The 15,674-nt window shown below is 38.4% G+C and overlaps 1 protein-coding gene and 1 long non-coding RNA gene across 4 annotated transcripts; both read right to left on the minus strand.

The window, feature by feature from the left end:
* Positions 1–7,370: 7,370 nt before the first annotated feature.
* Positions 7,371–9,004, minus strand: LOC129779717 (ATP synthase subunit gamma, mitochondrial). 2 transcript variants are annotated; one of them, XM_055787359.1, is made up of 4 exons: positions 8,848–9,004; positions 8,479–8,653; positions 8,280–8,416; positions 7,371–8,118 (listed from the first exon to the last, which is right to left on the minus strand). In XM_055787359.1, exons 2-4 carry the CDS (start codon positions 8,640–8,642, stop codon positions 7,526–7,528), a joined length of 894 nt encoding a protein of 297 aa, XP_055643334.1. In that variant the 5' UTR covers positions 8,643–8,653; positions 8,848–9,004; the 3' UTR covers positions 7,371–7,525. The 2 variants fall into 2 exon arrangements, with proteins under 2 accessions (XP_055643334.1, XP_055643335.1); XM_055787360.1 differs by having other exon boundaries at positions 8,479–8,649; positions 8,848–9,000.
* An 813-nt stretch (positions 9,005–9,817) lies between these two features.
* Positions 9,818–13,449, minus strand: LOC129779719 (uncharacterized). 2 transcript variants are annotated; one of them, XR_008743752.1, is made up of 6 exons: positions 12,679–13,448; positions 12,418–12,614; positions 12,072–12,354; positions 11,196–11,845; positions 10,935–11,131; positions 9,818–10,871 (listed from the first exon to the last, which is right to left on the minus strand). It is a non-coding gene; the product is annotated as an uncharacterized LOC129779719 (long non-coding RNA). The 2 variants fall into 2 exon arrangements; XR_008743751.1 differs by having other exon boundaries at positions 11,196–12,354; positions 12,679–13,449.
* Positions 13,450–15,674: the final 2,225 nt, after the last annotated feature.

Consider the following 15,674-nt stretch of genomic DNA (forward strand, 5'->3'; position numbering starts at 1 on the left):
ATATATATATATATATATATAGATTTAAAACTTTCCTTGATAGATCGTTGATAAGGTGAACAAACATTGCCCTCAATAAATCCATAATAACAAAACATCTGAGTGATGAAACCATACGCTCGAGGAAAAATATCAATGAAACCAAAAGATATACGAAACTTATTCTTTTTTGTTATGTTTTTTTAATATTTTGGCACTGAGAAAAGAATACTCGATTGATCAATTTTAAAAGTGTTTGTTGTTTTTCTCAAAACAAAAACATGTCTTCTCATCTGACACTGATCATAATGTTTTCTTTCGTTGATCGTATTGTTTTCACATATTCACGTTGAATGATGATGATGTTGGATTAAAGAGGCCTTAAACTTTTCAGTTCATTCGCCTCTAAAAAAATTCACGTTGAAGAGTCCATCGTATCGTATTGTTTTCACATATTCACGAGAGTTTTCACATATTCACGGCATTTCGATTGAATGTAATACTTTTCCGTTTACTTTTTTTGAAAGCATAGGCAGCCGTGGTAGTGTTCCGAGCTCTGCAACACAATTTTCTCACCCAATGTTAAAAATGCTAGAACTTACATTATAGACCCATTAAACGTAGAAATAATAATTGTATTGATATCAGCACAATTTTATTCTTTTGATTTTAATGACATGAAACGCTAAGACTCAGGAATAACATTTTATTCAGTGGTTTTTATCGCTGTTTCGATGATGTTGTCTGGCATCAGAGTCGAAAAAATAACGATGCTTTCACCAATACAAACAAAACCATTGCCGAAGATTGAAAAAAGAAAATTTAACTTTCAGAACACTAGCTCGAGTTTTCCAACGTTCTTCACTATACAGTGCGACAGCAGATGAAAATTTATTATCTTGTGAGTAATCGATTAGAGTTTGGTTGATATTACTTGATGGGAAGTATGCGAAAACGATCATTTTCTTCACACTGTTTCGCAAAACTATTGATTTTCGGGCGAGAGGTGAGGGAGAGATTTGAAAGAAATGAGCACCATTGTGGCAGCCATTTGTGGCTAACTTCCACCTTCACCTTAAATTCTTATACTAGACCGTTTCACAAACACATAGAACGACTGCATATAGCAAATGTCGCGAGTTCTCAACACGTCTCTGATAAAAACATAGGGTTGTCTTCCTTTGGCCTCAAGAGCATTCAAAAGGTACTCTCTGGCTGCGTAAATATCCGTACAATGCCAAACTGCGTGATCGATGTCATCGTAACCGTTTCTACACCGACAGACATTGCTTTGAACAAGATTGATTTTGCCATGATTTTGGTGCCAATATCTCAAACGCCAAAAGTATTTATTTTCTTCAAAATAACGATCCGCATTGGCGGCATTGTGCTTCGTTTACTAGTTTAGGGTAGCGTCAACGAATAGCTGATTTTCAGTCGGAATGAACGTTTTCAAAATTAAAATTATGAATGAAAATTAGCTTTTCCATATCAAATTAGTATTCTATTTGAATTAAATACATTTTAGTTTGCAGTTGGTGAAAAAGTCTCATGCGAAAATTGTTTATGATAACAATTTTATATTATAATGAAAAAAATCAGCAACAATTTTGGAATTGTATAGCCATATGGTTGAATGAAAGCCAGAAATACGTGTTTCAAGTAATTAAATAACATGATGTGAAAATTTTCATTCAAATTTAAAAATTTAAAAACCAGCTCCGTGTCTTATAATCTGATAGAGATTATACTATCGAGTTTGGGACACAAATTATGGCCCTAATTTGAAGTCGCCACCAGACGTCGACACCATCGCGAATTACCAATTTACCACCAGCTGACATATCGTGATGTCGATGATAAACTTTTACAGCAGATAGATAGTGAGATATGCGATAACGGTAGGTAGAGTGAGATAGCGATAATCGTGCCATACACCTGGCCCTAAGGCAGTTTTAAATTGCTAAAATGTGTATGAAAATTTTTTCTTGGCGTTATTTACCTACTACAACTACGTTTTTCTGACCCTAATTTAAACTATTTTCTATGAATTTTCAAATATCCTCACCAAAACTTACCATTATAATATAAAATTATCTTTAGACACTATTTTTGTATGATATTTTTTCCCTATTTGCAAGCAAAAGTGATTTTCATTTACATAGAATACTGATTTGATTTGGCAAAAATTATTTTCATTCATCATTTTTATTTTGAAAGTGTGTTCATTTCTTCTGCAAACCCTTATTGTCATGTCATGCTCAATGTCGTCAACGCGGATTAAGGTGAAGGTGGAAGCTAGCCATTTTAGTAGTATAGGTAAGCCAACGTGTTAAAATGGGGTAATAGTGTTTGTGAGAGAAGAGCAAAGCAAACGTAAATAGATCAATTCACTTATCAGACTGTGTGGCGCTACATTGGCACGAGTCTTTGAATAAATTTGAAAAAAAAATAACAATTCAATACTAAAGTAAAATGTATGAACGATATGTTCCGATGAACAATTGAAAAAATATGTAGTAAAGGGCCCTATTCCAGAAAACGTTTATTTTCATATTCCAGAAACCGAGCTCGACTAAAAACAGACGAGTAGCTCGTCTGGTTCGACGACCGTTTGGCCGCGCTCGTCAATGAATCAGTCGAATCGTCTAGTTTGTTTGATGTGTTTGTTCACCTTGTTGATTGAAAGCATCGGTATTCTTCTGAACCGCCTTTATCTTCAAAAATGGTAAACTATTATTGCATAAGCAATGTATGTTTTCAACTGCAACCATCAAGTTGAATTCAGTAATTGCAAGATTTTACCGATTTTCAAATGGGCCTCTTCCAAATAAACAAACAAACAAAGTTCAATTCAGTAATTGCAAGATTTTACAGATTTTCAAATGGGCCTCTTCCAAACAACACAACTGTTTTGAATATATTAACATGGCACGAAAAGGGTCTTCACATATTGAACGAAAATGAGTTATTCAAAACAACTACTTCATTGGAAATACATATATATATATATATATATATATATATATATATATATATATATATATATATATATATATATATATATATATATATATATATATATATATATATATATATATATATATATATATATATATATATATATATATATATATATATATATATATATATATATATATATATATATATATATATATATATATATAGATTTAAAACTTTCCTTGATAGATCGTTGATAAGGTGAACAAACATTGCCCTCAACAAATCCATAATAACAAAACATCTGAGTGATGAAACCATACGCTCGAGGAAAAATATCAATGAAACCAAAAGATATACGAAACTTATTCTTTTTTGTTATGTTTTTTTAATATTTTGGCACTGAGAAAAGAATACTCGATTGATCAATTTTAAAAGTGTTTGTTGTTTTTCTCAAAACAAAAACATGTCTTCTCATCTGACATCACTGATCATAATGTTTTCTTTCGTTGATCGTATTGTTTTCACATATTCACGTTGAATGATGATGATGTTGGATTAAAGAGGCCTTAAACTTTTCAGTTCATTCGCCTCTAAAAAAATTCACGTTGAAGAGTCGATCGTATCGTATTGTTTTCACATATTCACGAGAGTTTTCACATATTCACGGCATTTCGATTGAATGTAATACTTTTCCGTTTACTTTTTTTGAAAGCATAGGCAGCCGTGGTAGTGTTCCGAGCTCTGCAACACAATTTTCTCACCCAATGTTAAAAATGCTAGAACTTACATTATAGACCCATTAAACGTAGAAATAATAATTGTATTGATATCAGCACAATTTTATTCTTTTGATTTTAATGACATGAAACGCTAAGACTCAGGAATAACATTTTATTCAGTGGTTTTTATCGCTGTTTCGATGATGTTGTCTGGCATCAGAGTCGAAAAAATAACGATGCTTTCACCAATACAAACAAAACCATTGCCGAAGATTGAAAAATGAAAATTTAACTTTCAGAACACTAGCTCGAGTTTTCCAACGTTCTTCACTATACAGTGCGACAGCAGATGAAAATTTATTATCTTGTGAGTAATCGATTAGAGTTTGGTTGATATTACTTGATGGGAAGTATGCGAAAACGATCATTTTCTTCACACTGTTTCGCAAAACTATTGATTTTCGGGCGAGAGGTGAGGGAGAGATTTGAAAGAAATGAGCACCATTGTGGCAGCCATTTGTGGCTAACTTCCACCTTTACCTTAAATTCTTATACTAGACCGTTTCACAAACACATAGATCGACTGCATATAGCAAATGTCGCGAGTTCCCAACACGTCTCTGATAAAAACATAGGGTTGTCTTCCTTTGGCCTCAAGAGCATTCAAAAGGTACTCTCTGGCTGCGTAAATATCCGTACAATGCCAAACTGCGTGATCGATGTCATCGTAACCGTTTCTACACCGACAGACATTGCTTTGAACAAGATTTATTCTGTGAAGATGCACATCTAGCGAGTAGTGGGTGGACATAAGTCTACTCATTACACGAATAAAGTCACGACTTACGTCCAAAACTTTGAACCACGTTTTCGAAACATTTCGAAATAATTGATCGCTCAAGACTCCAGTGTCCCAATCGGGAAAGGAATTCTGACGCTGTAATTGAAAAAAAAAATCATCGTACGAAATCTGTCTATCAAACAATTCACCTTCTTGGGCACCCATCTTTGCGAGATTGTCAGCCTTCTCATTGCTAGGAATTGAGCAATGAGAGGGGATCCATACAAATGTTATCTTATAAGATCTTTCGATCAGTGCACTCATCTGCTGCCTCACTTTTGTGAGGAAATAAGATAGGTGCCTGCTAGTTTTCATCGAACTGAGACTGTCGAAGAAAATGACAAAAAACAGAAAGTGGGTTATATCTATGGTATAACCGCAATGGTGACGTAGGACTATCGTTGATCCTTTGTTTGAAGTTGAATCTGAATCCATTCTGAATGAATGAATAAATGAATATTTGGGGGACTTCGAAAATGAGAGCGTTACGTTGGAGGTACAAGGTTTTATGCATCCAATATTGGATACGAAAATATCCTACTGATGGGGAAGAATAATCTTCAGAAGCTATCCTGTTAATTGCGATTGATTAAAAAATCACAAAACCAAATGTGTTTGGTCACAGTATTACATGGATAGAAAACATTCAAATAAACTCTTTCACATGAATGTAATTTTAAATTCCCAGAGGAACTGGCAGATTATTTTCCGGATCTTTCTCGATGCTGAATGGCATCCAAACGGAAAGAATTCCGTGTGTGTATGTGTGTGTGTAGCGGCTGCTTCGATGGTCACCTTCTCTTCTCCTGAAGGATCGGCTTCTCTGAGCTCCCTCACAGTTTCAAACAAACTGCTCGCGTTTCAGGGCAGATCTCGATGTTGTCTTGTCGATGTCCTCACGAAAAATGAATGCGTCTCACCACCAGAATATCGCTTAAGTATGCTTTTTGTGTGTGATTGAATCGAGAGAAGGCGTGGTTTACGATGGCAATTTGGAAGGCAAACTAGAGGGGAATGAACTCTCTGAGCTCGGAACTTTCGGCGACTGAGCAATAATCGGTTGCGGGCGCATACAATATTGGATACGGAAATATCCTACTGATGGGGAAGAATAATCTTCAGAAGCTATCCTGTTAATTGCGATTGATTGAAAAATCACAAAACCAAATGTATTTGGTCACAGTGTTACATGGATAGAAAACATTAAAATAAACTCTTTCACATGAATGTATTTTTAAATTCCCAGAGCAACTGGCAGATTTTTTTCAGTAACGATTAGATATTTCCACATTTTCCTCGATACTGGAAGCCCACCAGTGGTTAATGCCAACTCGATAACCACCTGTTAATAGCACTTGATTGAAACATATTTGATTACAGTGTTACATGGATAGAAAACATTCAATTAAACTCTTTCACATGAATATATTTTGAAAATTCCCAGAGGAACTGGCAGATTATTTTCAGTAACGATTAGTTATTTCCACATTTTCCTCGATACTGGAAGCCCACCAGTAGTTAATACCAACTCGATAACCACCTGTTAATAACACTTGATGGAACATATTTGGTCACAGTGTTACATGGATAGAAAACATTCAATTAAACTCTTTCACATGAATATATTTTGAAAATTCCCAAAGGAACTGGCAGATTATTTTCCAGCAATGATTAGATATTTCCACATTTTCCTCGATACTGGAAGCCCACCAGTGGTTAATGCCAACTCGATAACCACCTGTTAATAGCACTTGATTGAAACATATTTGGTCACAGTGTTACATGGATAGAAAACATTCAATTAAATTCTTTCACATGAATATATTTTGAAAATTCCCAAAGGAACTGGCAGATTATTTTCAGTAACGATTAGATATTTACACATTTTCCTCGATACTGGAAGCCCACCAGTGGTTAATACCAACTCGATAACCACCTGTTAATAGCACTTGATTGAAACATATTTGGTCACAGTGTTACATGGATAGAAAACATTCAATTAAACTCTTTCACATGAATATATTTTGAAAATTCCCAAAGAAACTGGCAGACTATTTTCCAGCAATGATTAGATATTTCCACATTTTCCTCGATACTGGAAGCCCACCAGTGGTTAATACCAACTCGATAACCACCTGTTAATAGCACTTGATTGAAACATATTTGGTCACAGTGTTACATGGATAGAAAACATTCAATTAAACTCTTTCACATGAATATATTTTGAAAATTCCCAGAGGAACTGGCAGATTATTTTCAGTAACGATTAGATATTTCCACATTTTCCTCGATACTGGAAGCCCACCAGTGGTTAATGCCAACTCGATAACCACCTGTTAATAGCCGCGCGTGTATGTGTGTGTAGCGATGTCTTCCCAGGGAACCGTTTGAGGCATCACTCTCCTCCTGATAGATTCCCTTCTGGCCTAGGGTGCACAAACAGGCTCTTGGTGACACCGTTCATCCGCGCTTTCATGATAAATAAAGAGCTTCACCGCAACAGCGACAACATGCTCCAAACGCTGTTCAATTAGAACTGAGTGGATTTCCGAGCGCCGCTCGCTTATATACCGATTGGTGATTTCAATAGCCTGTTTTGAAAGCAATTTTAAGACTATTGAAACAAGTTTTTGGGTCAAAAAGTAACAAGTATATAACGCGTAGACATTTTATCTTTCGAATGAAGTGTTTATCATACCATTTCGTTCAGTTGTTTAGGAGCTATTAACGCTCAAAATCTCGGTCTCCGGCGTAACGCTTTCGTTTTCGAAACTTTGATTTTACACCCCGGTATAGAAATGAAAGACGTAGTCCTACGTCAAAATGCTTCCCGAATGGACTTTCTTTCGCAAAAACACATAATAACGTCTCTGTTACTATTTTTATATAATCGAACATTGTGAACTATTTATCGCTTAGATGTTAACGCAGTGTTTTGCCGCAACTCGACACAGATATACGATTTTAAACCACATTGAAATGATGTTCTGGAACTGCTCGAATGTTATAAACCCGTCTGCATCTAATCCTTGGTTTCAAGAGCAGAAGCACCCGAAATGATTTCAATCAGTTCTCGGGTAATGACAGCCTGTCTAGTTCTGTTGAAGGTCAATGTCAATTTGTCAATCATTTCACCGGCGTTCTTGGAAGCATTGTCCATAGCAGTCATACGGGATGACTGCTCCGAACAAGCGCCTTCCTTCATCGCGTAAAACAACAACGAAGCCATTGAGAATTCCAAGTAATTTTGGATGACATCGGAATCGAGCGAATCATATACGGGCAGTTTTTCAGCAGCTTCAACAGACTTCAAACTGAAGATTGGCATATCAGCGACGGCGTACGAGACGACAGACTTGAACTTGTTGTAGATGATCTTTCCATCAGTGTAATCGTATCCCAGATTCAGAATGGCATTGGTGAGTTTTGCCGCATCCAAGAAGGTTGGTGGCAGACGCCCAATTTCATTGCACACCATCTCAATGTTCTTGCTGTAAAGACGTTGCAATATGGCTCGTGACTTGTCACCGACGCAGATAACTTTGATGTTGGCATCCTCAGCCAACTCACCGCGAATATGACGGGCCACTCCGGTGTGAACCGCTCCGCACAAACCTGAAACGAATTTTTTTCTGTTAGTTCCAATTATAAAATCATTTCGTTCCAGATTTTGTTCTACAAAATAATTACTACTTGTATTCTCGATATCATTTTATATCTTGATAAAAATCCACATCATTATTCGATAGCCAAATCTACATGACGTGCATACGTACCTCTGTCTGAGGTGATAGCGATGTACAGTTTCTTGGGCTCTTCCGCCTTTGGGACAACCTCAGCCTTTTCGTAGAACTGCTGGGCACCAACACCATAGGGTCTGGCCTGCTTAAGGTCACGTTCTGCGCGGGAATACCTGTATTACAAGTGAACGATTCTATGTTTGATTTAATAAAATAATATAGTGGGATAACTTACTTGGCAGCAGACACCATCTTCATCGATTGAGTGATCTTCTGAATGTTCTTGACCGACTTCAAACGAATGGAGATGGCTTTCAGTGTAGCCATGCCGCGGTTTTGCTGGCCAAGGCAAGTCTCCACTGGAGCTTGACAAAGGATCGGTGCAATGGATTTGAACATTTTTTGTCTGTCTGAAAATAGTTGATACCAGTATCTTAATCATTTGTAGTTGTTACACAATATTTAGTTCCCGGCGGTGGAGAATATTCATACACAAGCAAAAATACTGTTATGTAAGAATATTTTCTGCAATGAATTGTCAACTATCGCTACATCCGGCGATAAGCACTCCACACTTTAGCATATTTAAGATGTGCGAACTAACCTTCACCGAACTAGGTAATTAGGATTCCTGAATGAAAAGAATATTATCCTTTTTTCTAATCAATCGCAGCTACCTTCGCCAAAAAACTAGCGGATGTCAAAAAAATGGTCGAGCTCAGAAGTTTCAGTCAATCCAACATGTGTGCTCGATGCAGGGCTGATATTAAATCGGGAACACTCTTATGAGAAATGATTTGAAAGATATAATAATGCGATTGATATATACACTGACCCAAAAAATTGGTATATCTAACGAATTTGTTGGTAAATATTACCAATGATTAGTAAATTTTTTCAATACGAATTATTCGTACACTGAGAGAAATAATAAGTAAATATAACGAATTTTTTGGTAAATACTACCAATCTATAGTCATTTTCGACCGTACTAATAAACACATATGTCAAGCAGAACAATGATTCGGAAGCCCAATATCGGCTACATTTTCTCGCCGAAAATGCACGTATCAGAATTATATCCTTATTATACCTCCGTATTGCCTTATGGGAACAATGAAAATGGTTAATACGCGCTTTTCTCACCAATTTTCAGATATGACAATATCCAAGCTTACTAATGTTATCGAGTAAAATATACTAATCTCTGGTAGGGATGCGGGTTTGTTGACAATATGTACAAAAAATTTGTACATTCTACTAATTTTGCATTACCAAATGTATTTAGTAGTTTTCGACCGAGGATTTTTCTAAGGGTGCATTTTACACAATAACAATGGTAAACAGATGTCAAACCGGCTAGTATGACCCACCATAAGCGGTTGGTTCAACGTTGGTTTAACATATACCCTAAATGTATATGTAATTTGCTCAACACGGGGTCATTTGTCAGTCCAACGTCGGTTCAATGGTATTTTGATCAGGCATAGAATCGTAATATTTTCTTTTCAATTGTAATGAAAACAAACATTTTTTTTGTTTTATTGTAATCAATAAAAATGATAAATATTCATTTCTATACAAATAAAATTGGAACTCGAGGAAGGAATTGGCCGATTTGATCCATCAGCTCAGCTGGTGTTTGCATCATCAACTGCTCGTATTCAAGATGCTGAACGATAGGTGTTTCGTTTTTGACACTTTCAGGACATGACGTGAGATGAGTAGCGAGACGTAACTTTCAGAATTATTTACTTTTGGTTTGGGTGTGTGGTTATGGTTTCATATCAACTCGGTGAGGAAAATATCAGAAGAAAAAAAATAAGCAAATATATATTCGTGAAAAATAGTGCACAACCTCCTTTACTCTAGCCAATTACTTGTGACGGTACTTTCCGGATCTTCTGGATCTGCTAATCTCCTTCCCGGTATATGCACAGCATTCTCCTCTTCCCTGAACGAAATCAGTGGAGCCACAATCAACGTTATTTCTTGTCACCATCGCCGTAAGCTGATAGTACTATTTTCCCCGCGGATGGGAGCTAAACATAAGTACATTTTGCTTGGAAAGGAAGGCATTGATTGCTCAGCTTGAAGCGAAAAGATATACTAAAAACATCCTTCTGCACTGTTATGATTCGACAGTAAAGCGCGAGCAGCTATTTTGCCAACGAATGCATTCGTCACCAAAAGATACGATGTGTTTTGTAAACAAATTTGTTTTTCAAGAGCAATGGCCGAACAGCAATTTTGACATTGCGGTCCGCCTATAGTACAACGCCTTGCTCGTATCAACGCTATCCCCCGACTTTCAGCAGCCATTGTTCCATTACTGTCATTCCTACCGGCATTATTATACACCCCAATCAAGGGCGCTTGTATCACAGATGCCGGGAATGTGATCGCAGGCTTTTTGAAGCAGGCTATGCTGTTGGTAAAACAGTGGATGAACCGGGTATTTGTTGTTGCTGCTGCTGCTGCTGCTGTAACACAGCCGTACTTCGGGAGATTTTCCGTGGTGGTACTGAAGAAGCAGACAGAAATTCTGGTAGTTTTTCGTTCCAGTCTAGCTTATAGAGTAATAGTTCCATTATTCGCAAGTGGTATTCCGTGTTACACACGATTTGACTGGAAAAAATAAACAAACGCATTAACATGTGACACTCAGATAAGGCTGTTAGGCATACTTACACAATTTTCTCCCTAGGAAAACGTATTAGAATATGGGACCACACTTGTATCAGCTTATCGGTTTCTCTTTCAGTCACCGTTGGCTCTGCATTCGGCATATTCGTATCAGATGGATCATGATGTACTTGAGCGTCATGTTGTGGTAAATTGGCAGATCCTGGATATGCAATCGAATTGCTACGCATCACTGGTAATTTCTGTGTGGACAGATACATGGAAAGTTAGTGAGAAGTTATATAAAACAAGTATCGGATATCCTACTTGAGGCTTACGACGAATTTGTCGTTATACATAGCCGGAATGATCGGATCGGGCAGCTCCCTTAAGAACTTTTTAGCACCGTGGCTACACACTCCGGTGAGTCGCTGCTCAGATCGGTGTTGATTAGATTTTCGTTGAGTGAGTCACGCAGTTTGTTAACCTCGTCGTAGTTCGGTGGCGTCGTTCGATACAGGTTGTACAGATCCAGGTTCAAGTTACACATCGCTTTCTGTTCGAGCTCGTTGCAAAGTATTATGATAATCTGCGGCGCTGGCAGCTCGGCCACATTAAGCTGCCAATTCCAAAAACCTGCTGACTACAGCTGGTCAACGTTACCGTCCGACTGCCAGTTTCCGCTGCGCACGGTTCAAATCCCGTGGCCGAGCACTGTCGATGCACTATGTAATCTCATAGCTGCTTGCATAGCGATCCCTGATGTATCAGCCCTCGCAAGTATTTCTGACACTTATCACATATTAACCAGCTTAGCAGAATGGTCCACAAATAAATGTTTATCGGTCGAGTTATCACCATCTTCGCCGGTTATTCCCAACACGATACCTCCACCTCCACTAGTGGTTCGCAAAGTACCACCACTGTGAATCGGTTTCTCTGCGTTCTGCGCGATTAGGTGGACCATAAGTGAAAACCTATAATACAGCAAAGGAATGAAATAATAAGCAATAAAACAAACGTTAAAATGCAATGTTTAAAAATGATTCAAATACGATTTGTTTTGTAAACAAATTTGTTTTTCACGAGCAATGGCCGAACAGCAATTTTGACATTGCGGTCCGCCTATAGTACAACGCCTTGCTCGTATCAACGCTATCCCCCGACTTTCAGCAGCCATTGTTCCATTACTGTCATTCCTACCGGCATTATTATACACCCCAATCAAGGGCGCTTGTATCACAGATGCCGGGAATGTGATCGCAGGCTTTTTGAAGCAGGCTATGCTGTTGGTAAAACAGTGGATGAACCGGGTATTTGTTGTTGCTGCTGCTGCTGCTGCTGTAACACAGCCGTACTTCGGGAGATTTTCCGTGGTGGTACTGAAGAAGCAGACAGAAATTCTGGTAGTTTTTCGTTCCAGTCTAGCTTATAGAGTAATAGTTCCATTATTCGCAAGTGGTATTCCGTGTTACACACGATTTGACTGGAAAAAATAAACAAACGCATTAACATGTGACACTCAGACAAGGCTGTTAGGCATACTTACACAATTTTCTCCCTAGGAAAACGTATTAGAATATGGGACCACACTTGTATCAGCTTATCGGTTTCTCTTTCAGTCACCGTTGGCTCTGCATTCGGCATATTCGTATCAGATGGATCATGATGTACTTGAGCGTCATGTTGTGGTAAATTGGCAGATCCTGGATATGCAATCGAATTGCTACGCATCACTGGTAATTTCTGTGTGGACAGATACATGGAAAGTTAGTGAGAAGTTATATAAAACAAGTATCGGATATCCTACTTGAGGCTTACGACGAATTTGTCGTTATACATAGCCGGAATGATCGGATCGGGCAGCTCCCTTAAGAACTTTTTAGCACCGTGGCTACACACTCCGGTGAGTCGCTGCTCAGATCGGTGTTGATTAGATTTTCGTTGAGTGAGTCACGCAGTTTGTTAACCTCGTCGTAGTTCGGTGGCGTCGTTCGATACAGGTTGTACAGATCCAGGTTCAAGTTACACATCGCTTTCTGTTCGAGCTCGTTGCAAAGTATTATGATAATCTGCGGCGCTGGCAGCTCGGCCACATTAAGCTGCCAATTCCAAAAACCTGCTGACTACAGCTGGTCAACGTTACCGTCCGACTGCCAGTTTCCGCTGCGCACGGTTCAAATCCCGTGGCCGAGCACTGTCGATGCACTATGTAATCTCATAGCTGCTTGCATAGCGATCCCTGATGTATCAGCCCTCGCAAGTATTTCTGACACTTATCACATATTAACCAGCTTAGCAGAATGGTTCACAAATAAATGTTTATCGGTCGAGTTATCACCATCTTCGCCGGTTATTCCCAACACGATACCTCCACCTCCACTAGTGGTTCGCAAAGTACCACCACTGTGAATCGGTTTCTCTGCGTTCTGCGCGATTAGGTGGACCATAAGTGAAAACCTATAATACAGCAAAGGAATGAAATAATAAGCAATAAAACAAACGTTAAAATGCAATGTTTAAAAATGATTCAAAATAATTTATCTTTATTGTTATCAGCTCGGCGAAAATTGATATAATGACAGATAGTTTTTCGCGGTTGCCAGGGATGACAATTGTCTGAGTTACCGATAACGCACCAAAGTACGTAGAATAGAAGGTAAGTGATATTACCTGTGTATACACACGGAGCGTGCATGTGTTACACACACAAAGAAGTTAGTAATGAACAAACCTCAATTTGTTCGATGTTCGGAAGTTTTTTAATATTTTTTGTTTTTCAAAGTTCAAAAAATCGTAAAAAGTCACAAAATCGTAAGTCGAGCCGACGATAAACACGATATTGTACCGCATTTTCATTGCAGGTAAGGTTTGACGTGATTTTTTATCGATTTCATTCTGAACAGTGTTTGTTTACTTCAGCAATTTGTCGAACCGCCACGTCCCGCGATTTGAAAATTTTTGAAGAAATAACTTTCCCCCGTTTTCCGACCAACAAATTGTTTAGACGGAAATGGCTAAACTGTTTCGGATACAAAAGCTCGTTCGATACGCGAAATATATTTGTTTGCCCGCTTCATTTTTCGTCGGATTCCTTTGTTTTAATCTATAATCAGCAAAAAAGACGTCTTCGTACTGTAAATAAGTGTGTTTTATATAAATTTTGATCACTTCGGAAGATGATCCAGAATGGAGGAAATGTTTTTCTCGTTTTCCAGAAACGCCAATTTGGTCTCTTAAGCCTCACTACGGCTGAACCCTCCAAACCGAAACAAAAGAAAGCGTCGCGATGGTTCTTGATGAATGCTTCAATAAAACAGAAAAAAATCAGCAGTGTGGGAGTTAATTTTTCGTCATATTATTAATTTGCGGGAACGACACTGCTTCGATATAACCTCTCCATCCATTTGTTCATCGGTTTTTGCGTTATTTCACTGCGATAATTTCACTGTTTTCAATTTTAAAATGATTAAGTAAATTGCTATTTCATCATTTAGAAACATATTAGGCTGTCAAAAAATATATCCTGCGGTATTTCCGCGAGGTGTCGTTGTAAGCGCGTAGTTATAGTTGTATTTATTGTATCGAGTCATACTATAGCTTGTTGGAAAGGGATTTTTGCGCGCTATAATATAGTCCTTGACAGTGTTTTGTTTGGTTAAGTCGTTCGTGAGTTATAGTGTCGCAAATATGGAGCAAAATAAAGAGAAAATCCGACATATTTTACAGTACTACTATGACAAAGGCAAAATGCATCTCAAGCTGCCAACAAAATTTGTGCAGTTTATGGACCCGATACAGTTTCCATTTCCACCGCACAACGATGGTTTCAACGTTTTCGTTCTGGTGTAGAGGTCGTCGAAGATGCGCCACGCTTCTGAAGGCCTGTCGTCGAAAATTGCGACAAAATCGCTGAATTAGCCGAGAAAGACCGGCATAGTAGCAGCCGTAGCATCGGCCAAGAGCTGGGGATAAGTCATCAAACCGTTATTAACCATTTGAAGAAGCTTGGATTCACAAAGAAGCTCGATGTATGGGTGCCACACACGTTGACGGAAAAAAACATCTTTGACCGTATCGACGCATGTGAATCGCTGCTGAATCGCAACAAAATCGACCCGTTTCTGAAGCGGATGGTGACTGGCGATGAAAAGTGGGTCACTTACGACAACGTGAAGCGCAAACGGTCGTGGTCGAAGCCCGCTGAAGCGGCTCAGACGGTGGGCAAGCACTCATTAACGGCCAGGAAGGTTCTGCTGTGTGTTTGGTGGGATTGTCAAGGAATAATCTATTATGAGCTGCTTCACTATGGCCAAACGCTTAATTCGGACCTATACTGCCAACAACTGGACCGCTTGAAGGTAGCACTCATGAAGAAGAGGCCATCTTTGATAAACAGAGGCCGCATTGTCTTCCATCAGGACAACACCAGGCCACACACTTCTTTGGTGACGCGCCAGAAGCTCCGGGAGCTAGGATGGGAGGTTCTTTTGCATCCGCTGTATAGTCCGGACCTTGCACCAAGTGACTACCACCTGTTTTTGTCCATGGCGAACGAGCTAAGTAGTCAGAAGTTAGCCACAAAAGAGGCCTGTGAAAATTGGCTATCCGAGTTTTTTGCCAATAAGGAAGCGAGCTTCTATAACAGGGGTATTATGAAGTTGTCATCTCGTTGGGAACAAGTCATCGAACAAAACGGCGCATATTTGACTTGAAACAGATGATTGTAACTAATTTTATGAACTAATGAAAATTCAAAAAAAATACCGCAGGACTTTTTTGGCAGCCTAATATTTTCAGACAGTT

The sequence above is a fragment of the Toxorhynchites rutilus genome, chromosome 3 (genome assembly GCF_029784135.1).
Source record: "Toxorhynchites rutilus septentrionalis strain SRP chromosome 3, ASM2978413v1, whole genome shotgun sequence".
NCBI classification, from domain to species: Eukaryota; Metazoa; Arthropoda; class Insecta; order Diptera; family Culicidae; genus Toxorhynchites; species Toxorhynchites rutilus.